We start from the raw sequence: 25419 nt of genomic DNA on the forward strand, positions 1-25419 counted from the left end.
CGTATTAATAAAATGAGACCGTATCTTTGTAGATAAGGTGGATAGTCAAAATATCCACGTCTAAATCATTATAAAACAACGTAAGCAACACTCACATGAACTCCCACGATCCCCCGATCTACCTAAGTTCGGCCCCAGACGGACATTTTTTCGACTCCTTATGGTTCCTTATGGGGCCCTTGGTGCTTTAAAATCTGCCTTTGTTTACCATCATCCATGTCTCACCAGGCGAATGTAAGATAATGTTTTCAAATTGTCCACGTCAGAACTTCCTCGACGAAGATTGATTGTCCATTTGAGGCATATTTCAAGGCACAGAGAGCCCATTAAGTTCGGCCGAAATGGCTGGCAAATTTCCTTTTTTCATGTTTTTCCACGTATTAATTTCTTTGGGGAAGTGAGTGCCATGCTATACGACCCCACGCTTAGCCGTAGGGCTTGCAGGCAACGCTTCTGAGCCTGATATTACTCAAATAATGATAATAGAAAAAAAACTGATTTTCTTAATTATTTGTATAAACCAGGAGCCATAAACTCAAAATGAACTTTCTTCCTTGAAAATCTTCAAATGCAAATGAATGTGTGGACTTTTTCTGGGACTATTTTGAGCGAAAAACACCGTACACTTCGTTGTCATAGCAACAACTCAGAGACAAAGATGGCGACGGTCACGAAGTGAAACGATGGGAGAAACCTACCGCCTGCAAACGATTTTTTGGTGAAACTTGTAAAAAGCCGATTCTGTTGGAATCATAAATATACGGATATCTATCAGAGCTTGACTAAATCTTGTCAGCATGGATGATACACGCATTGAATGGATGAGAAACAAGATGTATCTTGGACTGGGTATTACGGACCCTGAGGTGTTTGACGATTTGTTATCTCGAGAAGACGGACGATACGAGAACGAAATACTGAAATTTCTGAACGAAACTCCAAAGGAAGGATGTACGATGATATTCTACTCCAAGTTGAAGGAAGAAGAAGAGGAAATTGAAGTTGAAGCAGGTAAGTTTATGAGCTACAGACTAGGTTCTCTTTTGGGCGCCATTTTCTGTTACAAGAAAACAATAAAGGGGCTCTGTTTTATGAGGGATTAACATTTTGATAAAAGCGTTTGTGCAGTTGCTTTTAATCCAGGTTATTGAACAGAAGGTTAAATTTTTGCTTCTCAAATTAAATGAAACGAATAGTTATCGTGATTTGTTCCTGTAGCTGTGTAGTTTTACCGCTACATGTAGTGCAGTTCCCGCTATTTGTAACGTAATTGACAAGAAATGTGCAAGCTGCTGGCCAATTTTGAGAGGTCAAGTCTGATGCAAGTTCGATGCTATGAAATAGAAATTTACTTGACGTATTCGAATAAAGAAACAACTGATTGTCTATTCAATAATGTAATTAAGCTTATTTGTGTACAGTTAACGTTGTTTAGCGAAGTTTTGGCGAGCGTTTACAGTACCTTAATTTAGTTCCTTTGATTTACACCTTCAACTGTTATGCAAGTGATAATGTGCTTGTTATTGTGTTATCCTTGTCCTTGGACTGTACTTGCGTTGCTACTGAAAACCAAGTTTATCTTATCACAATGTAATATTAACACGTAATATAATTGCAGATCTAAGATTTTGTCATATGCTAGGTATAACTGATAAGTGATCAAAGAATAACTGCTTAGAATCACTGAGCAATTAATTATTTTTAATCATTAGATGCCGGAGACAGGGCAGGGGTAATTTGCAGAATGCGGAATGCGGAATGCAAAATGCCAAATTAGCACAGTGTTTGATCTGGTAATTTCACTTCTGTTTGCTTGCGGTTAGCTTTTATTTGTTGGAAAGGACAGGAAAATTATGTTGTATTTGGCCCTTTCCAACAAATAAAAGCTAACCGCAAGCAAGCATGAGTGAAACTAACCGCAAGCAAACTGTGTGTTCAGCATTCAGCATTCAGCATTCTGCAAAATACCCCCGCTGCAGGATACTCATTTTTTAAATTGCAAACTGATGAATTTGTGGTAGTAACTAGCTACCTGTATGTAGAGCTCATCTGCAGACTCCTTGGTATTGTAAAAATTGTCAGTTCACTTACTTTCAGCGAGTCCAAAACTCATTTAAATTGTATATGTATAATGTGTGTGTATGTGACTACATACAGACACCAAAATGTATGCCAACACCCTGGTTGTATCGTTTTGATGTCCATATGGACTTTTTTCAGCTACATGCGCTCAATGTACAATGTGTTAATGTCGTTTATTTTTTAAGCAGTGCAAACTGAAATATATATGGTTGCATGCCAATGTGCAGCAAATGTGGATTAGTATTGAACTGATGCATTTGTTTTATTTTGTCCCAAGAACCAGAATTTCCAGAGCTGACGGCCAGTGGTGATGAAGAAGGTGACAAGACATCAACAAGTGGTGCTGAATTGGCTGCAGAAGGTGACAATCTGGTCATGGAGAGGGTTCCCTCTGCAAAATCCAAAGCTGCTGAGGAAACATCATCTGTCAAAGAGGGTTCTCAACCTGCGGAACCTCCACAGACTAATCCCGAGACTGGAGAGGAGACTGCTCCATCTGCAGCTGAAGGAGCAGAAGGTGGTGCTGCAGAGGAAGGAGAAGAGCATCAAATGACCCCTCCACTCCCTAGGACTGTAAGTCACCTTTGTGTATGTTATACTGCAGTCCCAAATGATATTGTAAATTGACAAATGGGCAGTTACACTGTAAGGTTTAATGTATGGGCCTGAAAACACATCACTCACTCACTCACTCACTCACTCACTTGCTCGCTCACTCACTCACTCACTCTTGCCCCATTACGCTGGGCAGCGTGTAGGGCAGTAACATAATCATTTAACATCTGTATGTCCTTTGCCATGACTTGTATGCCGCCCCAGGCCTTTCCCATCTGTCTCATCTTCCTTTTCACCCTCTGCTCCCATGTAATCTTTGGGTGCCCCTCCTTTCCCTCTGCATCAAGACACATACGGCCAAGGGGTACACGTGCATGTACATGTAATTTTATGGTGATATTAGCTTAATCTTCTGACTAAGACAAGCAACCATCAGTTATTGAAAGGTCATCACATCCCAAATAACCACATGTACATTCTTCTTCTCTTGAACTTGAATGTTTGCTTCTGAAATATATTTGCCCAAATGGTTAATTATCAGAATGTAAAATGACAACCCTGTCAGAGTAACCACATTTTGTTTCATGTCTTTCAATTTACAGAAAATCATCATACAGAAAGTTTTAAGGACAGTAATGTATGTTTGTTATGAGCACCTTCCTGAAGACTTTGCAGATGAGAATGCTTTTTACTTTGTACGGAATAATACTGGTCCTGTTCCTCTGCCATCGACACTTGAAGAAGCAGAAGAAATACTCTCTCCTCTGTTTGAGTTTGGTTCACAAAATGGGCCCTCATTACAAATGCTGGAACATCTTCTAACACTGGTGTATATGCCTCTTTTGTCACACAATGGTCAGCGAAATGAGAGTTCTTCTGATAGTGGTAGTCACAGAAGAAGCAGTGTTCACACTGGTGATACAGGCCATGATCAGGGCTCAGAAGAAAGTCGAACAAGGGTTATCTTACGAGATGAGTTTTTGATGAACATGCAAAAATTCGCATCACACATCAGCCGGACAATTCACCAGTTGGAGGGTGATATTCGTCTTGAAATGCCTGACGTTATGCTAGGTGATGACATTGCGGAGATGGCCAAGGACACAGAACTGGTGGCAATGTTGGAGGAAACACTGCACAACTGGGAAGTGACTATCTCTTCTGCCTTGGAAGTCCAGTTAAAGAAAACACCTCAAGGAAATGGACCTTTGGCTGAGATTGATTTCTGGAGGGAAAGGAATGCAACACTGAGTGCTATCACAGAGCAGTTGAAACTGCCGACAGTTAATAAAGTTGTGGCCATCTTGACTAATGTTCATTCTGACAGTCTAGCAAGCTTCGAGTATCACAGAGCAGAGCTCACAAAATACTACACTGAGGCTAAAGACAATGTGCGATTTCTCTCAACTCTTGAGAGACATTTTAAAAACTTGGCTCATGGTGCAAGCTTCAACATTGTCCTAGAGACAATACCTTCAATGATGAATGCGTTGAGAATGGTGTGGATTATATCGCGCCATTACAACAGAGACGAAAGGATGGTGCCCTTGATGGAAAGGATCGCTTGGGAACTCAGTGAAAGAGTTTCCAAGATTGTTAATGTTCGCACTATTTTCAAGTGAGTGTTTTCATTCTTAGTGCATGTGTATAATTTGGATGTAATTTGCATACCAGCCAAGTGGCCCATTAGGTTGGGGCTTATATCCAGTTTCTATACAACATGAAGGGACTAGGAGAATATTTATTTTCTGCCTGATGGGATGCTAGTCCATCGCAGGGTTAAAGTAAAACCAAACGTTTTCAACATTATTCATCATCTCTTACTCATCTTCTTGCCCTGAAGATGACGTAATGTCAAAAACATTGATGACATTGCAACGTCCAAAATGATTGGCGGTTTACTTCTTTTACTCTTTGAAACATATGTTTTTAGCCTTGTAAAACTAGTTGTAAACTTAGACTTTATTGTTCCATGATGGGTTCAGACATTCCCAGTATTGGAGAGCAGCACCAGTGACTATCACCTTACATTTGGTCATTGGATTATGGGAAATACGCAAGTTTCCATGTTTCCTGTTCTTTGTGCTTCCACATAATAATAATTATTTCATAATAATACCTCCAGTTTATCTTAAATTATAATAAATTAGTAATGTTTTTCTAGGGAACCACCTTACCTCATGAAACAAAAAACATCTGAAGCCAAGAAGACCTTGGAAACTTGGAAGGAATCCTACTTTGATGTGAGAGCCAAGATAGAGGCTTCAGGCAGAGATGCTAGGTGGGAGTTTGATAGAAAGCGTTTGTTTGAGAGGACAGATCACATGGCTTCCATCTGCGAAGATTTGAAGGAGGTGGCGACAGTGATGGAGGAGTTTTACAACATCTTTGGACCTGAACTAAAGGCAGTGACTGGAGATCCCAAGCGTATTGAGGATGTGTTAAAGAGAGTTGATGGACTTGTAAAACCCATTGAAAATGTAAGTTCCAAATGTACATGTTGGTACATTAATTTTATACAGTATTTGAGACAAAAATTCAGTCTGCAGAGCAGTAAATTTCTTGCCTTTTCAAGTATTTCCCCTCACCTCTATGCAAAAACATTCAAGGTGTGGCTTTGTGATCTCTGAAAAGTTTCCATTTGTTAGGTTGGATTTGACGCCTTCAGTCTGAGGCATGCTGCAAGTTGGCGCAATGTCATGGATTGGTTCCACAGGGAAGTGACAGCCATTGAAAATGAAGCTAGACATTTCATTGATGACTCGTTCAAGACTCTGAGATCTGCAGAGGGAGCCTTTGACATGCTCTTGAACTTCAGACACATAAGATCTCGTGAAGCCATTAACTCACAAATGATGAAGAAGTTTAATGACATCTTATTACAGTTTGGAAAAGAGGTATGTCTTTTTAAACTTGCGTAGAATTTAAATTGTGTTCATCTTACTTTTATTCATGATTTTGATGGTAAAAAACTTGATCATGTTTGTGGAGTCTGACTTTTTTAAATGAAGGAGACTCTGGAAATCTGGTTGGGAGTTTGGAAAAATCTTGCCATCCTTGGGAGTGGGGTAGGATGTGCAGAGACATGCAATTTCACCAGCTGGGAATAACAGTGTTCTCAGGTCAAAAACCCGACAAGATCAGACATGAACTGCCCAATCAATAAGAAATTTACAGTGATTTAGTGGGAGCAGTGGGAATTGACCCCTTGGAATCCCTTTTTGACACCCTATCTTGAAAACGTATCTGGAACCCTGGATAAATTTTGCTATCTGTGTTTGCTGAGGTTTGTATGTTTCGCTATCAGGTGGATGCAATGTATACACTGTTCAAAGCCAATGCCGACAAGCCTCCAATCTTCAAGAATCAGCCCCCTGTAGCTGGAGCCATTAGCTGGGAACGTTCTCTTTTCCTTCGCATAAAGCACACTATACTGAGATTTCAAGAGATGGAGGACATGCTAAACTCAGAGCAAGGAAAACTGGTGAGACATGCAGTAGTCTGCTACATACATGTATGATCTTTAAGATATACTGAGGAGGTGGTATCTTGGACTCCTAATTGAACAGTCCAGGTCTGAGCACTGGCTGGGGTCAACAGGGTGTAAAGTAGACCAATTTTCAAGCTTGCTGTCAGCAAGTGGAAGTTATGTTGTACTAACTCAAAATGGACTCTCATAGCTCCCAATAACTTCTTATTAGTATGACTGATTGACTTATAATTATTAGTAAATACTAGTTAAAACTATTATTACATTGTACTAATTTCATATCTTACAGTACTTACTGTAAGATATGAAATTACTGTACTTCTGTTATTAGAATTTCTTTAATAATTTCTGCCCCAAAACCACTTGCCCATTGGGCTAATAAAGAACTGAATACAATAACCTGACTGCAAAATCCACTGACCTTGGACTATTGGACACGAGTCCATTTATATGCATGTCATTCGTCATTGCACTGTGTTCTTCAGCAATACGCTTAGCTCTCACAGTGTCTCTCTCTCTCTCTCTCTCTCTCTCTCTCTCTCTCTCTCTCTCTCTCTCTCTCTCTCTCTCTCTCTCTCTCTCTCTCTCTCTCTCTCTCTCTCTCTCTCTCTCTCTCTCTCTCTCTCTCTTGGTACTGGCAAACTTACTGAGGGCAACTTGATGAAATGCAGGAGGGTACATGCCATTGGACAAGTATCTTATCCAGGGGGGAGTAGCAGGGATAAGCTCCGATGTTGTGGGCTAGTTCACATTTATCTCTATTGTTTCCCAAAAAAGAGATGTATATTTATTTCATTTCTCCATTACTTTGTTTCCTTTTTGTTAGGCGAGCAAAAAGTATCTCAGTGTGGCTCGACAAATGAAGGAGTATGAAGACAGAAAATATGAAGCATGGAAGGAACAGGTTGAAGCCAATCTCCTGATCTACCTCAAGAAAAACCTGTTGACCAAACCCTCAACCAGCTCTGCCACTACACACAGGAGTGTCGCAGATGAAGGTGCCAGCTCTGAGGATGCTTCTGGTAGCCTTGCTGCGGCTCTACAGTCTCAAGGTGAAGCATGCAGCCATTCTGGCTTGTAAATAGTTCTTAGATTGTATTATGGCTTGTAAATTGTATTGTAAATTAGATTGTAAACTGGCTTGTAAATTAGATTGTATTATGGCTTGTAAATAGTTGTTAGATTGTACACGTCATTTACATTTTTTATTTATGGGAATTGTCACATATAGGGCTAACCTCACAATTTTTCATTTCAAGAGGTATTTTTCTTCGATTTTAAAACATATTTGTATCTTGTGAATAAAGTATTGTATTTTATTTTATTGTATTCTGTTTCCAAGTTTTAACTCTGTCTTGAGTTTTTTTAGATTCATTGACACATACACTGTAGTTTTAAAAAGCCTAAGGTTATAAGATTCTGTTTTTAAAATGTAGAGATTTTGAGATTACTGTCAGTAGGTTAAAATGTGTCGTTAAAGATGCATCATTTTCTGTGAACAATAATCAACCCAAGACTCTTATGCTTTTTATTTCAGCCTCACATCCCAACTTACAGTACATAGCGGATTTTTCACCAGAGTTAGGATTGATCATTATGGAGACAAAGTACCTTGAACAACTTGGTTTCCAGGTTCCTGAACTAGCCAGAAATGTTGCTTTACAGGTATGTCATTATACAACAAATTCTGTCCAGTGTAGATCTAGTTACACTTCCTCTAAAGGAAACTCCCTTCTTAAGCCAGACAACGCTTCTAACAAGAGGATTGTACAGGGGGGTCTCTGGTACAGTTCATGAACCAAAAAAATGGCGAATCACGGATCACGGATATCAACATTTCTTTTTCCCAAAGCACGAAAATAAGCAAGTAATGTTCTCTTTTTAATAACCTGCCCTTAATCTAGAAAAAGTGCTTGAAGAAAGCAAAAATCGAGAAAGGCTGTGAGTAAAAGCTCCATATTGCAAATCGCATATGTAAATCCCTTTCAGTGGAAAAATGAATCTTCCGGAGGACTCGCGTCTCAAAATCACTTAGAACAGAGTAGTGAAATCATGAATGTCAATTAATAATTACAAGTTCTTCATGGGTCACACAGAACCTTCAGGTCATGGAACAGGTAGAATAATTCCTGAAATTCATGTTTCACAGAAAATACATCTAAAATCAGCTAATCATGTATCACAAAAATACGTCTGTACATGCACAACCCTCTATCAAGGCACGAAGCCATGGTCCCAGCCACCCTACAACAACTGCATGTACACTGTACAGGTACATATACAGTGCATGCATAAGCAAACACCTCTTATGTACCACTGTTGCTCAGTTGTTCATTTAATTATATCATATTTTAAGCTAATCCAGGACTTTTCAACACCCTGATACTGGAGGTTTGTTTGAGGTTTATTATGAGTCATTTCAAATATTTACACATCAGTTTGGAAACACTGTAGATATACATTGAACATGTACACGACATAAAGAGAACTTGTTTTAGTTTTCAGTGTTGTTAAGAAACACATTTCAACAAAAGAGTAATTACAAAAAGTAAATGTGATGGTTGAAAACATGCACATATACAAAAGTCTCAAAGTTAGGAGTGTAAAGCTACCTCTTCTGTGTGCTAACTGCATATGCCTCTACTGCCTGCAATTGGCTACCGGTTAACATATTATTCTTGTTGTTTGGTGCACATTTTTCTTGGCATATAATTGTCAAACTTAACTCGAACGTTATACATTGTAGCTTAATTTTTTGGTGTATCATTATTAACTGATTGGTTCCGTATTTTACTAGGAGGAAAAGTACATTAAATATGTGGATGGCTTGAAACTGATGTTGGATAGATACCACACTGTTCTTGGAAGTCTCAATGTCGCAGAGGTAGATGAATTGTAATTAAAAAACTTGCACTAGTCTTGGAGTGATGTGAAGTCCCTGCTTGGTGTGCCAGCTATTATTTGGGTTATATACTGTAGAACAAATAATTAATGATAAAGAGATTGCATTGTTACTTTGTTTCATTTCTATGCCAAATTTGTCCAACAGACACAACTTCTGGAAGATCACATCAAGGAACTTAAACGTGTTCTGAAACCAGGAGCAAAGAGATTAAACTGGAATTCACTTGGAATTAGTGACTACATCACAAGATGTGGACAGGTACAGTTGTAAAATTATGTCTTGCATTGCTGCACTGCATGTACTATATGTAGTCAACATACCACCCCCTGGTTAGCTCAGTTGGTAGAGCACCAGACTGCTGTGTGGGAGGTTGAGGGTTCAAGCCTTAGACTGGACCAACACTCAGGGTCTCAAAATATCTGAGGAGAATGTGCTGCCTTTGAAATTACATCTGCAAAATAAAAACGGTTAGACGTTCAAGTCTTCTCAGATAAGGACTATAAACTGTAGGTCTGGTCTCCTGCATCTTCAGTGTTACATGGTTAGCAGGGGATGTTAAATAACCCACACACTTATCACAAAGAGTAGGGCATGTAGGATTTGTGGTCTGGCCTTGTCTTACGGGTTGGTGCTTCACATAGGGTTAACCCCATTGCATCTTTCCTGTCCAAGAAAATTGCTATGTCTATGTCTAAGACCAGAATTCAATTGTTTAGAGCTGAATAACCTGTAAACTGTATGTTACATGTACATTGTACATATTTTGTACCTTTGCTAGGGCTAGGTTGTATTTAGGCTTTTAAGCCCACACATCAGAGGAGTCATAATTTCTTTTTTTGATTTAGAGGCATGACCAGACTAATTTGTTTGTAAAATGTCAACAGGCAATCAGCAAGTTCGAATCACTTGTGAACCAAATCCAAAAGAATGCCAAAGACATAAACAGCCGTCTGGAGATGATCGAGAACACAGTGTTGTTCAAACATCCACCACCCAAGATAGGAGGGATGCTACCTGATGCTAAGGTGACAAGATCTACAATTATTTTAATTTCTAACTATTGTGGAAACACAAACAGATTACTGTATATTAAAGTACATCTGTAACGACTATATTTTAGCCTATGTGAAGATGCCTTAGCTTACCTAGCCAACATTCAACTCTGGTTTCTGAATTTAGCTACAGAGTTTCTGAATTTAGCTACAGAGGTACAGAACATGGGTAGCTGGAGGTTTTGCACCCAAGCAATTTTGCACCCACCAAGTTTGCACCCACATCGACTCAACTAGCGATCAAGTGCTTAAAATCTACTGTATCTTTCTCTTACCGAGTAAGAGATAACATTGTGGGCATAATACAACAAAATCACGCAAAACATGTTTATTTCTCGTTCTTTAATCCATTGAAGGTGAAGATGAACTCGAAATAGAAAGTTTATAATGAGTTCAAGGGTGTCAACTCGGTGGGTGTGAACGTAATAGGGTGCAAAACAGGTAGCATTTGCTGCATGTTCAAGTACTTTAGGATTATTGCCATCCAAGCCAGATAGAATGGTACATGTAGTCTTTTGCAAAATGTCATTATTTTTGTCTGGTTGTCCCACGGGTTCGCTGGTACCCATTGAACTATCCTAAGGTGGAGAGAGAGCGACACTGTGAGTGTAATTTTTCTTGCTGAAGAACATAACACAAAGATCCCAAAAATATAATGTGTTTGCATCAGCCAGAATACTGTACATATTTTTTTATACATGTAGAATGATGTCCATTGTCTTACAGCTTGAGATTGGAATTCGAGTTCAACCATGACCTTATTGCAAATTATAATAATCATTTAATAAGTACGATTTTTTAATGTCCCTCATATTTTATTTTCTAGGAATTCTTTGAATATCTTGAGAAAGCAAGAGGTTTGGAGCTTGACAACTTGTCCAGGAAATACCGAGCCATTGGACCACTATTGACAAAGATGGAAGGACTTGTAGTGCACACCAACACAGGCAGATCCACCAAACTACAGCCTTACTATGCTTACTGGGAGAACTCTGTTTATGAAGCTCTTACCAAGGTTATTTTCCCTTCCTTTAATTACTTTATTTACAGCTGTACAATAAATTTTGATCCATGTACATGCATTATTTAGACTCTATTGCATGTAGTTGGGTGAACAAGTGCCATTTTTGGCGCATGCTGTTTAGCTCCCAAATGTGCTTTAGCTCAAAGTTAAAACGTTTTGAACAATGAATAAATATGAAACAGCACCAGATGACTAGTCTGTTGAAAAGCTATTTCATTTCATTAGGATTACACTCAAAGGTTTGATTCACACACTAGCTTCTAGGTTGGGACCACCTTGCACTGCACATTAGACAGTACCACATTAAAGACTTTCATTTGAATTACGTCTCACATTAGGGTCTCATCCACAGATTTCAAAGTTTAATGTAGTTAATTCATTTAATGGAGCTCAGTCAAGGCATTTTGAGTTAGTTTGGCCACATACTTGGTCATGTAAAATTACCTTTAAATTGAAGGAAACCTGGAAATAATAGTTTACTACATGTATGATAGAAAAACACCGAAGAGATAATAACAGACCATGAATGAACAAGGATGGTCAATGATAGACAAGATTAACACAGATTGCAAACGACAAACTTGAAAAAAATTAGTCTTCACTTTTCAAGATACACAACCCGTGACGTAGCTCCTTTACGGTTTGACTTGGGAAGTGAGAGTGTTAAAGGACATGTAACTGAAGAGTTTTTTTTAATTACTGGATGACATTTCCTCATTTCAGATGGTGACAAAGAATTTGCAACAGTTTAACCAGCAACTTCATGCCCGCCAACCATTTTTCCAGATAGAGACTGTTCTGTCTGCACCAGAGATTGTCTTGTCGCCTCCTGCCAATGAGATTTACAAGTTAATCATGCAGTGTGTCCGAGACATGGTGGAAGGGTGAGCTGCACAGTAACATGTACAATAGGCGTAACCTTGGTTTTCTCCTCCACCCAGGTGTATAAATGGGTACCAGCGAATTTAATGCTGGGAGGTAACCCTGCCGGATGGACTAGCATCCCATTCAGGGGTGGGGGGTGGGGGGGGGGGGTGGTGGGGTAGAAATACTCTTAGTTGCTTCATACTACAGAAACCAGGATAAGCTCTGGCCTGATATGCCACTTGGCTCGTATGCACACTTCACCTTTATGCATAGTGTATGACGGGAAACAAAAGATTGTATGCGATAGTGGAATTCCAACATAAATCTCGGAAATTTGTTTGTTCCTTTGTAGTTTGCTAGCTTCATAACCATTCCCCTCTATTAACTATGTTCCATTTGCTTAAACTTTTCATGGATAGATTGAGAAAAGTTTCTGCATTTACACATTCGTTTTCAACTGGCTCTGTTTTATTTTTATTTTTTCTTTGCCATAGAACAAGGATGTTTGTCCGCTGGATGCACGGCACCTGTATTGAGACTCCGCCCCAACACGCTGAAGGTGAAGACGAGCCTGTGGTGTTCAGTTTCTTCACGGACATATCATCTAATCCTGCCATCATTGACATGGTGACAACTTTGTCTAAGAGTGTGCAGAACACTCTAGGAATGCTGAACAAATACTTGACTCGCTGGAGAAGGTACCGACTGCTCTGGAAACTTGATAAGGTTAGTGCAGATGTTTGAATTCTGCAACTGAACTATGGAATGACCAGCCGAAGATTTCTGTGACTTGACGGGAAGATAATTCCACAGGGATAACTTACATGTAGCTGTAAACAGTTCTTTGTTCAGGGTTGCCACAGGTCAGGAAATGGTAAGGGGAAAAAAAAGTTCTTCAAGGTCAGGGAAAAGTCATGGAATTTTATTTTGAGTCAGGGAAAGTTAAAATTTTGAAATATTTACTCGACCTAATGCTTAGAAATAAAAATGATCCTTTGTTCCCTTTTTCTCTCTAAGTTACTTGCATGACGAATTTCTGTTTTATAATCAGCTGTGGTAAAAACCCACATGTAAGAACCTATTGGTTTAAGAACGTATTTTTCTGGTAATCAACAACTTATAGAAATTAAGAACCTAATAAGAACTTACTTAGGCTAAGTTGCCAATACCTACCCCAAAATACAAGAACCTATCTTGCCAGACTTCAAAAAATGTAGCTTCTAACTTCTTACACCCGGGTTTTTACTGTAATTTGCTTGCTTTTTGAACAGAGTAACATGGTGGAGAAGTTTGCGCAGAAGAAGCCGACGTGTATCGCATACGATGAAAAGCTTCAGTTCTACTCAAATCTGGTTATTGAGGTAAGAAGATAATCCTTTTGCCATGACTGGTAGGGCGTTTTAGGCTTACATTCTAACGATATTATACTAAATTGCCTGTATTGCATGCATTCACCTTAACAGCAAAGAATAACAAGATATCCAGTTGCACCCGTTTATCTCTCTCAGACCACGAGAATTGATCAGATTAGTCTGTCTTTTCCATGTTTTCCATTAGATTATCGAACGAGAAGTGGGAAAAGCGACAAGAAAAATGGCTATGCGGAATTGCCAACAAAATGCTCTTTTCGTTTCTTCCTTGGCAAGCTAAGGGAAAGAAGGGACTGCTCGTAGTCTTTGGCATTCTAAAGTCATAAAGTCGTAGTTTTTCTTTTCCTTGAGAGGGAATATTGTGTTTTGCCCTAACTCTAGCCATAACCGGCCTAACTTATCGAAAGAGCCTTAAGCTTCTGTGTTTGGGAAGTTAGCTTAGGCCCATTTACCAACTGCTATGGCTAAGAAAACGTAAGTGTAAAGGTTTTGATATGTTTATCAGGTTGGGAACCAGGTGATGACTAAAGATGTGGATTTTGTTCGTCTAAACCTGGACCCACTGGCTTCAACCATTCAGGCAAATGCGAGAGCCTGGGTCAAGGAACTGGGCAAGTTTTTGAATGAGTCGGCGAGAGAAGATCTGAATGCGCTTAAAGGAGAAATTGAGGTACATTACTTGTAAACTAGTTACATGCATGTCATCGTTTCGAGTGGCATACTATGAAAAATTCAGTTATTTAAAGAGGGTGTTAATTTTCAGTATACATAAGAGCCTTGAGGCTAGTGTGTATAGAAAGAAAACTCAAATCAACTATAAAAAGTCGAACTTGGTTTGTCAATCACGCTGGATCAAACTGTTGTAAAATATGCCCTTAGCTGAAAGTGTATTGCCTCAATCAAGTTGCAGTCGGGAAAACCTAAAAGCCGTGATCCGACATCATGACAGAGCACTAAATTGACTTAGCTTTCAGTCGTGAAGATCTTGTTTGTAGACCATGTTGGGTTTGACACAAATCATATGCAAGGATTCGTGGTCTGGTCTTTCTTGGAAGTGAATGTGATGTTCTTCGACTATTCTTAGCATGAATTAAAGGAGTTCAGTCAAGGCATTTCCAGTTATTTTGGCCACACACAAAATTACCTTTTAATCGAAGAAATCCTAAAAATAGTAATTTATTAAGATAGAAAAACACTAAAGAGATAATAATAAACCATTATGGAACAAGGATGGTAAAGAATGGAGAAGATTAACGCAGATTGCAAACGACGAACTTGAAAGGTCTAGGCTACACTTTTCAAGATGCTCAAACCATGAATTAGCTCCTTTAAGTAACATCTGTTGGTTATTATTTGCAGGGTTTAACAGATGATCTCAAGCGGCCCCCAGACACACTAGAAGACTTGAAATTTGTCCTGCGTGTGATTGCAGACATCAGAGACAAATCCCTTGATGTGGAGCTTCGTTACGTTGACTTACAAGAAAGATACCGAACATTACTCATGTACGATATTGAGGTAGGAGGAGAAACAATTCCATCACTAACTCAGGATAAGTGCGACGGATATATTAACTGGAGGAGGAACTTTCTTGTGGTCCACACTCCGTGCCTTTTCCAAGCACATGCCCAAAGAGGGCCAGAAATGTTTCGACATTTAACCATGTACCTGCTTACCCCTCCCTCTCTCATCCAGTCAATCCTTTCTTGTGCCCTACCCCTGGCTTTTTACTTGGGATCTTGTTGATATTTGCAGTCAAATGGTTGCCATAATTTAGACTAATGCCGGAGTTGAGAAACTTTCTGATTGCTTCTACAAGCAATTAACAATCTGATAGGAAATCAAGTAATTTCAGTTTTTAGTGGACAAAATCCTTGTACCAGAATAATTTTAGGTATTTTACAGTCCTTTTCACATTTTCCTTTCAAGCTAAAGATATAAATAGTTGCCTGAAATAACACCAAAAACAATTTCCTGAGGGAACTCGAGAAAATAAATTTCAGAGTTAAGAGAACTTGTGCAAAAACACAGGTGAAATTTCATCATCAGTATCATTTCACCAGTAGTTTCAAGTGTTTCATGTGAACTCTTTTTTTCGACATTTGGTGTTGTTAGAAATCTTTTTTTTTTCTTTTGAGAAGATATTTAAAAGAGTCGCACAGAAGTTTGTAATACGATGTTAATAATATCGGTACAAAGTTTTTGTCTGGTGGATTTCGTCTTAATACAGCAATACCTTTCGGCATTCACAACCACTTACCAGAAACTTTATGATTGCTACTACGAGCGTTTAGCAAGGCTGTAAACAGGCCACTTACGTGTAAACTAATGTTTGGTTTGTTTTTCATTGAAAGGTTCCTGAGAGCGAGTTGGAGTTATCAACCAATATCACTCAAGCCTGGGATGATCTTTTCATGGAATCTCGCAGAGTTGACGCTAGTCTGGTCTCTGTAAAGAAGAAATTCACAGAAGTGAGTACTTGACATTGTGTTTAGTATAGCTTTAGGTAGTTACACGCAAGCTTAAGAACGATTAGCAGATCTAAAGATGGTGAATTGTCTTTTTGTTTACCCCTTCAAACTGATGGAAAATACAGACTTATTATAATTATAGATAGGAGTGCTTTACCGGAAAATATTAAATTTCATAAGAAACTGCATCCATCTCGAAGATACGAATTTTATTTGCCCGTGTTAAAACACTATTTTGCTCAATCGCTGTGCTCGTTCGTAAAACATTGTTACACCACCCGAAAATAAAATTCATTATCTTCGAGCCGCAGTCTATATATATCGCACTGCATTTTTGTGGACTGCCAATAACAAAGATCACTATTATTGAATGTTGAATGAAAGCCTCTAAACTACTATATTCTCTCTTAGCTTAAAGGGAGAACGTGTTAGTGTCATCTTGCTTTTTTGTTGTTTATTTGTTTGGTTTGAGAAGCATGAAAAACTAACTTTCTGAACAACTTGTTTTATCCAGATAACGCAAGATCAAGTGTCTGATTTCTCCAAAGACATCTCTAAGTTCAAAGAAAGCTTTATCAATGAAGGTCCTTGCTCAATTGGTGTTGACCTGGATGCAGGTATACTCACTACTGTTACACTTTCTGCTAACATTTACCACACAAAATGATATGACATGAAATAGTCACGATAAACAATGTATATCCTCAAAAGTTGTAAAGCTTGTGGTTTGTTGCTGATATACTCTCTACAGTGCTGAGCCATAGACAAGACTTGTGACTGCCTTTTGGAGCAATTTTCATTGAGTGTCGACAAGTAATTGGTTTTTCCCTTACTACGCTACGTGATTGGCTCAAAAAACTCGCGCCAATTTTTCATCCAATCAGAAGTTATACCAAAACCATTCGTAACTCACACACGTTTGCCCGCGCTTCACGTCAGCTACATGTAAATGCTTTGAGTTTTGATTGGTTCACTGGATCGTTTGTGTCCTCTCTGATTGGCTAGAGTCATTTCTTTGGGTTTGGTTTTACGACACTCAATTGAAAACTGCTCTAACATTACGTTTTAAACGTTGCTTTGCCCGTATTGTGGAGTTCACAAAATCAAATGGGAGTTCTTCTCGGAAAAATAGAAAACTAGTTTTTTTGACAGATATTACAAAAGTGGGTAAAACTTAGTTTTCAACACGTGCAGTTGAATCATGCAACATATGTAACTAGCATTTGTAAGAGAGTTTGATTGGTAAGTTAAGTCTGCATACCAGCCAAGTGACCCATCAGGCCGAAGCTTATCCCGGTTTCAGTATAGCATGAAGCGACTAGGAGTATTTCTACTCCCCCCTGGATGAGATGCTAGTCCATCGCAGGGTTACCCCCAGCATTAAGTTCGCCGGTACCCATTTATACACCTGGGTGGAGAGAGGCACTGTGAGAGTAAAGTGTCTTGCCCAAGACTACAAAACAATGCCCCCCGGTCAGGGCTCTAATCCGGACCTCTTGTTCCGGAGTCGAGCGCCAACATGAGGCCACCGCATTAGATTGAATGGAACTAAATTCCACTGCTGTGTTTCCCGTCAGGTGTGGAACTTCTAAAGAGATTCAAAGAGGAGTTCAGTAATTTTGAAAAGGAGCGTCAAGAGTTGGCTAATGCTGAGAAGCTGTTCGGTCTTTCCATCACCTTGTACCCTGAGCTGCTTGACATGGAGAAAGAATTGAAGGGACTAGATCAGATCTTCTCTATTTATGAAAATCAAAAGGCAAGTCAAGTTTTCAAAAAATATAATGTTGATCAGATTAGATTAGATTACAATGTTTAGAGAGGAAGTCACATCAGCCTTAGCTGGTTTTCATGCGGGTCCGCTATCCTGGTCGAATTGGAATTTGGAAATGTTGGTTTTTGTGGAATTAACCATAGGAACTCGAGAAAATAATTTCAAAGTTCAGAGAAATTGTGCAAACGCATCGGTCAAATTTCATTATCAGTTTCATTTCACCAGTATTTTCAAGTCTTCAAGTGTTTCATATGAACTTCAAAATTTGTTTTCGACATTTGGTGTTGTTAGAACTGATTTCTTTTGAGAAGAATATTATTTAAAACAGTCACACAGAAGTTTGCAATATGATGCAAATAATCTTGGTACAAAGGTTTTTGTCCGCTTGTTACTCGAACGTCTGGTGGATTCCTTGTAAAATTTTCGTGATTTTTTCAGTGCGAAAACTTGATTTGTGAAAATTTCTAATAACAGTAAGTTTGAATTTGAACTTCTTTAACAGGCGGCTCGTGATGAGTGGGCCAACACACTGTGGGCCAACCTTGATGTGTCCGTGTTATCAGACGGTATTGATGGCTTCATCAAACAGCTCAAGAGACTTCCACGGGAGGTCAAAGCTTTACCGCTATGTCATGTCCTAGAAGAGAAAATGAAGGAATTTAAGAACTCTATACCGCTCTTCTCTGATTTGAAGAACGAGGCTCTAAGAGAACGGTAGGTTAAACGTAGTTTTGAAAAGGTTCTCAGGCCTGAATTTTATTACGCTTCTCTCTTTTTATCCCTAAACTTTGATGATGTAATAAGTGTGGTCATTTAAAGAAAGCGGTTCAGTAGTACTTTCATGTGGTATTGTTTGTCAGGGCATACAAGTTGTTTTAGACTTTTAATCTTATGGTAGAAACCCTAATGTGTGACCATTCAAATGAAAGCTATTGAGTGGTACTTTTATGTGTTACAGTTGTCTAGTCTTTTTGCGAGTGAAATATTTAGAGAAAAAGACTAGCTATTGACTGGCTAGCTTAAGACTGGCTGGTGTAAACCGTTAAAAGGAAAGTAAAATCAAATGCTCATTAGAGCTACCTCATGGTATTATGTTTGTATTTTTAGCGCACTCTTTCACCTACTTGGTTGCCTTTGGAGGGGAGGTAGTGGAAAACGTGTTTAATCCAGGTTTAATGCATAAATTAATTGTATAACAGAATGGAGTGAGGGAGGGAGGGAGGGAGTGAATTTGACGTCCATTCCTAAACCTCATAGCATGACTTACGTCATACCATGAGGTGAAAAAAATGAAAGAGTTACTTATGATGATGTCAACCTTTGTGTACCTTCCGGAGAAGACAGTTCATTACTGTTAAATGACGTATAAATCTTGTGATTACACTTTCAAACAGCCATTGGAAGAAGCTCATGGAAATGACGGGAATGAAGTTCGACCTGAATCCCGACACCTTCACACTCCAGAACATGTTCGCTATGGAGTTACACAAGTTCCAGGATGTAATCGGTGACATCACGGCCAGTGCCACAAAGGAACTCGGGATCGAAAAAGGCATCAGTGAAGTCGGGGATACCTGGGGAGCCATGAAATTCACTGTGTCTAAATTTATGAAGGGAACACAGGAGAGAGGGTTCATTTTGGGTGCTGTGGACGAAATTCTGCAGATTCTGGACGATAATGCTATGAATCTTCAGAGCATGTCTGCATCTCGGTTTGTTGGGCCTTTCTTGGAAACGGTTAACAAATGGGAGAAGAGTTTGTCACACATTGGTGAAGTGGTCGAGGTGAGGATGTATGGGTTATTGACCAAGTGTGAGGTTAAGATGGCTGGATATTGGCCAAGTTCTTTTTTTGCGTGTTTATGGACCGAGACGGAGTCGAGTTCCATGAACTCGCAAAAAAAGAACAAGGCCAATATCCAGCCATCTTGGCCGAACAAGCTTGGTCAATAAAGGATTTATTATATGGCTTTCAGGGAAATTTCTATTACGGGACACGGCGGGTAGTCCCGAGCAGGCAAGATAGCTCCATCTTGCCTGCTCGGGTAGCCAATCACAGCGCAGGATTTGATTCATCTTGCCCGCTTACGGAGCTAGCCATATAATAAATCTGGGTTATTGACCAGGCGTGAGGACAAGATGACTGGATAGTGGCTAAGTTCTTTTTTTTGCGTGTTTGTGGACCGAGACGGAGTCGAAGTCTAGAAACTCGCAAAAAAAAGAACGAGGCTAATATCAAGCCATCTTGCCTGAACAAGGTTGGTCAATAATGGATTTATTATGTGGCTTTCGGGAATATTTTTCTTGCGGGACACAGCGGGTAGTCCCGAGCGGGCAAGATAGCGCCATCTTGCCCGCTTGCGTAGCCAATCACAGCGCAGGATTTCGTTCGTCTTGCCCGCCCACCGAGCGAATCGTAAGACTGCATATTTTCTGAGAATTTTTCTGCTTCCTGTAAGAACTATCACTTATTTGGATTTCGTACCACAGACAAGTTTGTTTTGGGGTATTGCAGTCTTAGAGCTAGATGTTCAATTTATTGGCAGACGTTTATTCAGTCTTTAACTTCCTAGCTGATTGTGGAACAATAGTCCAACACCATCGCTTTCCATGTAATGCTGTTTTAAGCTGTTTTCTTAGCAGCAGCTTAGCTGTTTTCGTTCAACTCTACCATACGAGTGGGCCTCCATGACTGCATGGGCCTCTCCCGCCTTCGTTTACCTTGTGGATGTGGATTCCACTCAAGGGCTGCCCTGGCTATGCTACCTTCTTTATTGAGTACTTGGCTAAAACGAATAAGGGTAAAGCTCGTCGCTATAAACTCCAAATTACTAAATACCAAATGCAGAAACATCTCAAAGCACAATGAAATTTGGTCTGCGTGATATCTAGATAAGATGCCCATTTATTTGGCAGCCATTTTTATTTCATTAGAAACAAAAATAACAACAACATTTATATGTGCCATGCGGGAAAAAAGAAAACTTTTAATAGCAATGCAATGTTATGTAACGTAGGTGTGGATGGTTGTACAAAGAAAGTGGATGTACTTGGAAAGTATCTTTATTGGAGGTGATATCCGAGCACAGCTGCCAGAAGAGGCCAAGAAATTTGACGACATTGACAAAACGTTCAAGAAGGTTTGTAACCTCTGATACTATGGCACGTATTCTTGGAAGAAATGCCTAACTGAGATATTGGCAAAAGAAAGAACAATTCTTCCTGATCACTTTGTGAGTTCTTAATATGAAGAACTCACTATATGACCAGCTCCCAGATAGCTTGATAGCTCAGTTGGTAGAGCACTCCACCGGTATCACAGAGGTCATGAGTTCGAATCCCGTTCAGGCGTGAATTTTTTTCAGGCTTTAATTTCACAATTGCTTAAGTTGTGTGCATAACTGCGATGATCAGTACTGTGTTCATATCTTTCTCCGTAGTTCAAATATATGATCTTTCATATATTCACTTGTATTAGTTTACTAAGATGGAAAAACACCAAAGAGATAATAAACCATAAAGGAACAAGGATGGTCAAGGATGGAGAAGATTAACACGGATTACGAACGACGAACTTGAAAAATTTAGGCCTAACTTTTCAAAATGCACAAACCGTGACGTAGATCCTTCAATGCATCTGCACCTTTTTCTTCAGATCATGAGCGACACCGCGAAAAATCCCAAAGTGTTAGAAGCTTGTCACGCCGCCAGTCGTCTGGAACAGCTTCAGATGTTAGTCGCCGGCTTGGAAAAGTGTCAGAAGAGTTTGAATGATTACTTGGACTCCAAGAGGAACGCCTTCCCGAGATTCTTCTTCATCTCCGATGATGAGCTGCTTTCTATTCTCGGTAGTCATGATCCACAGTGTGTGCAAGAACACATGATCAAGGTAATTACAGCTGTGTTACAATAACAATATGGAGTTTAAGTGACTACGACGGCGACGCCGAGGACAATAGGGAGCTTAAGCAAACCGCGATGACGACGGCAAATGACGAGAACGACAGCGGAAGGTTTAATGAGCAAAACAATGGCTGTACACGTGCATTATAAATCTTTGTACATTTCTTTGCCGTCCTCTGCTAAACAAGAACGTGAAATGACCAAGTTCTGCGTAGTTTGAGGAACGCGAACGACGACGGCTAATTTTCCGTATATCCATTTGGAATTGAACGCTGTCATTTCGTATTTATCCTGAGCACGTTTTAATTTATATTTTATCAACGAATCTCGCGATACTCTAAAGTCACTTAGTTTGTTTCCCTTGGTCAAAACTATCTCAAATCTGAATATGGAACACAGCATAAAATTCGAAATGTCACTTTTACTGAAAAATTATCCATCGTGGTTCACGTACTCCACGCAACGCAGAGTTTGGTCATTTCACGTTGTTGTTTTGCAGAGGACGACAAAGAAATGTACCAAGAATTATAACGTACGCGCCCAGCCATTGCTCTGCTCATTACTTCAACTCACTTGTACCATAATATTGTTTTTAGTTTTAAACGTGATGGGCCAACTAAAGGGACAGACAGACGAATGGGCAGACGGACAGGCGAAACAGACACACAGAGATACACGACATTTTCTGCAAATGTTCTGATATGAAATAAGTGACACCAATGATGTTCGTAGCATTTTACGTGTATAACCTCTTGGCTTGTCTGCTTTAGATGTTCGACAACATCGCTAAGTTGCGCTTTGAAGAAGGGGCAGGGCAAGAAATGCTGGCCAGTGCCATGCTCAGCAGCGAAGCAGAAATCATGGAGTTCAGACAACCAGTGGCGGCCGAGGGACGAGTTGAGGACTGGATGACAAATGTGCTGAACGAGATGAGACGAACCAACAGGCTCATCACCAAGGAAGCCATCTTTAAATATGGCGGCGAACTGTCCAGGTACAGGCTCCATCTGTTCCCTTGATTTAAGTATCAATTCTGTTTTATTGCTATATTTTGAGTACGCTAAGTATTTATATGCTAAAATAGGCATTTTTTAGGAAAATATATTTTATATCTTAAACACTTCAAGAAACATATTACATCCCTACCTCCCTATATCGGCCACTTCTCTATAACGGTCACTTTCCTCTGTCCCTAAGGTGGCCGTAATGGGGAGGTTGGACTGTACAACTGAAAAACATTTTTCATCTTTTGAAGTTGAATTTTATGTGTGGTTGTTTTCAGAATCGATTGGATGATGGTGTATCAAGGAATGGTCGTACTGGCTGGAAACCAAGTTTGGTGGACTTGGGAAGTGGAAGATGTGTTCCGTAAAGTGAAGAAAGGAGACAAAATGGGCATGAAAAACTACGCTAAAAAGATGCACAAACAGATTAGTGACCTTGTTCAAAAGGTGCGTTCTCATTACAACAAGAAATAGAAAACAACATGTACCGTGTTTCTATCCAGTTATAGAAACACGAGTGGAAGTTTGGGAGAACGAGAAATGCTGTTGGAACACGAGCCGCAGGCGAGTATTTCCACAGCTTTTTCGAGTTCTCCCAAACTTTCACGAGTGTTTCGATAACTTGATCGAAACACGGAGAACACGTTTGCTATTTCTTTTAGAAAACATCGCGACGAAAACAAAGGAAAACAGCTTGTTAACTTTGATTATCAAAGTGTAAATTGTCTTTGCTCGCGCCATCATTGCATCAACAGCTCGAGCTAGTTCTGTATTTCCATCGAGTTATAGAAACACGATTTTTAACCAATCAGCGCGCGTATTTTCTGAGGACTGTTTTCTAAATCTTATTTAGTAAATAAACCCGGGCGGCTGGTATGTCGGCTGATTATGTCCGCGGCTGAGAGGTTGTCCGAAAAATGGATATTTGGCCGAGAAGCGAAGCTTCGAGGGCAAATGTGAAATTTTGAGGACAATCTCTCAACCAAGGACATTATCAGCCGACATACCAGCAAGCCAGAAAGGGGTTTATTTACTTTATAACCCTCCTATTAATTTTCATATCACAATTAAACCTCTCGTAAACATGGTAAAAAAGCCAGAGATGATCTGATGGCGAATGCGCGCGATTGACGTAAGCAAGCAAGTACATTTGATTGGTTTAAATAACTTTAATTCCAACTGTGATTGGACCAAAACTTGACAAGCTGTGATGTGAAATTAACTCTCGTAACGTCCCTTAAATCAAAAACTCAAAGAGTTGATGTACTTTCTGGAACAGCATTTGCGACCAGCTATTCAATGTCACTATCGCTACACTCAACAAAGCGAGTTTGGTTTCCTTCCATGCAAAATAAGAGAAAGGAAAATTTGAAACTCTGGTGCTGACTGTGTTTCTTTTCGACGAAAGCAATTGGAGGACAAATATCGACGCAGGGGGGGGGGGGGGGTTATTGCGTGATAACTGTCCTGTGAGTTTTCACCACTTGACGTAAAGTAACCAATAAAATCGCGCCAAAATTAATGGGTGGGTTATAATAGAAAATAGCCCAAAGAAAATATGCGCGCTGATTAGTTTAAAATGGTGTTTCAAGGGAGTGGTCAACGAGGCGTAGGCGTAGCTAATTGTTTTAGTCATCTTCACCTAACTTCTTCGTGCCAAGTGGCGAATAAGGCATCACACTCAAGTTTCTTACCTTGAAATACTTTTTAAGATGACGTTTGTACTGACGGTGCGTATTTTCAGGTTCGTGAGCCCAACCTGACGAAAAATGACCGCAAGAAGTTCAACACAGTGCTGATTATTGAAGTTCATGCTCGAGACATTATCGACAGCTTTGTACGAGACAGGTGAGAGTGATAATGTAATGCAGGTTAATGGCTTTTACTTTTACTTTAAACCATTCAGGAATAGTATTTTGAATACTTGCCCAATAGGCGTGCAATGTTCATGCGTTATCAACTTTATCACTTACTAGGTATTGTCTATAATAAAGCACGGTTGGATTTTAAATTAATCCATGCTTTCAATTCATTGTTTTGCTCATCTTGCAGTCTTAAGTTTTGAAATTGTTTTTGATTGGAAATTACCTCTAACAAGACTACTGAGGCTAATTTCAACACTCCACCAGACCACCAAACTTCCATTTTCACTTGCCAAGGGCAAAACGTACTTGCCCCAGGCAATCGCACATAGGGTTTTTCCTGTCCTGCCGTATAGTTAAACTAGTTATTACCTTTTTTAACTTGCTGCCCCTCGCCCCGCCCCGCCTCCCTCGTAAAATTTAAAAAAAAAGAAAAAAATATAATAACTTTTATTATACATGTACCTTTAAAATTTCCAACCAACATTTTAAGTGAGTCCATTTCTTTTGCGATTGGTACGTGTCAGAAAGAGCTCGGGCCATATTTTCTCAAAACTACCTTTGCACTAGGTTAATAAAAAGTAAATAATAGTAGTGGTCATTCCTCCCGAAGTTTTTTTCTTTAGAGCTGGTGGACTCTCATATGTCATTTTAGTGGGAAAAGAATTTACAATACAGCACAACACAGTACAGTACAATACAAACTTTATTAACCCCACGCGGGGAGTCGTTTTGGTGTTTTAATCATTAATGTTAATTAATTAATTAATTAATGGTTTACAGAGTGAGACTTTTTTTTTTTTGAGCACTAAAACTTATTCCTTTACCTTTGCCTTTTAACAGTATTATGGACACCCGTGAGTTTGAGTGGGAGAGTCAGTTGAGATTTTACTGGGACCAGCTACCTGACGAGTTAATGGTCCGCCAGTGCACGGGAGAGTTTGGGTACGGGTACGAGTACATGGGACTGAATGGGAGGTTGGTCATCACCCCACTGACTGACAGAATCTACTTGACTATCTCTCAGGTGAGGAATTTATAACTTTCTTGTGACGGTTTGGAG

At 39.6% G+C, this 25419-nt stretch overlaps 1 protein-coding gene across 1 annotated transcript in view; it reads left to right on the top strand.

The window, feature by feature from the left end:
* Nucleotides 1-600: 600 nt before the first annotated feature.
* LOC110040785 (dynein axonemal heavy chain 10-like) overlaps nt 601-25419 on the top strand; it is a 55149-nt gene continuing 30330 nt past the window's right edge. Inside the window, exons 1-28 of the mRNA XM_089279186.1 lie at nt 601-1011; nt 2360-2655; nt 3240-4255; nt 4802-5117; nt 5286-5534; nt 5945-6121; nt 6954-7179; nt 7665-7792; nt 8925-9011; nt 9177-9290; nt 9917-10057; nt 10911-11099; nt 11832-11992; nt 12470-12701; nt 13247-13336; nt 13851-14015; nt 14705-14863; nt 15700-15816; nt 16331-16433; nt 17394-17572; nt 18090-18301; nt 18982-19372; nt 20605-20727; nt 21243-21476; nt 22261-22484; nt 22773-22941; nt 24239-24342; nt 25200-25383. Of these exons, the coding sequence (XP_089135312.1) occupies nt 798-1011; nt 2360-2655; nt 3240-4255; nt 4802-5117; nt 5286-5534; nt 5945-6121; nt 6954-7179; nt 7665-7792; nt 8925-9011; nt 9177-9290; nt 9917-10057; nt 10911-11099; nt 11832-11992; nt 12470-12701; nt 13247-13336; nt 13851-14015; nt 14705-14863; nt 15700-15816; nt 16331-16433; nt 17394-17572; nt 18090-18301; nt 18982-19372; nt 20605-20727; nt 21243-21476; nt 22261-22484; nt 22773-22941; nt 24239-24342; nt 25200-25383 (6000 nt within the window). The 5' untranslated portion in view covers nt 601-797. The remainder of the gene's footprint in view (nt 1012-2359; nt 2656-3239; nt 4256-4801; nt 5118-5285; nt 5535-5944; nt 6122-6953; nt 7180-7664; nt 7793-8924; nt 9012-9176; nt 9291-9916; nt 10058-10910; nt 11100-11831; nt 11993-12469; nt 12702-13246; nt 13337-13850; nt 14016-14704; nt 14864-15699; nt 15817-16330; nt 16434-17393; nt 17573-18089; nt 18302-18981; nt 19373-20604; nt 20728-21242; nt 21477-22260; nt 22485-22772; nt 22942-24238; nt 24343-25199; nt 25384-25419) is intronic.

The sequence above is a fragment of the Orbicella faveolata genome, unplaced genomic scaffold (assembly GCF_042242905.1).
Source record: "Orbicella faveolata isolate gen_17 unplaced genomic scaffold, um_ofav_v1 contig_47, whole genome shotgun sequence".
Taxonomy (NCBI): domain Eukaryota; kingdom Metazoa; phylum Cnidaria; class Anthozoa; order Scleractinia; family Merulinidae; genus Orbicella; species Orbicella faveolata.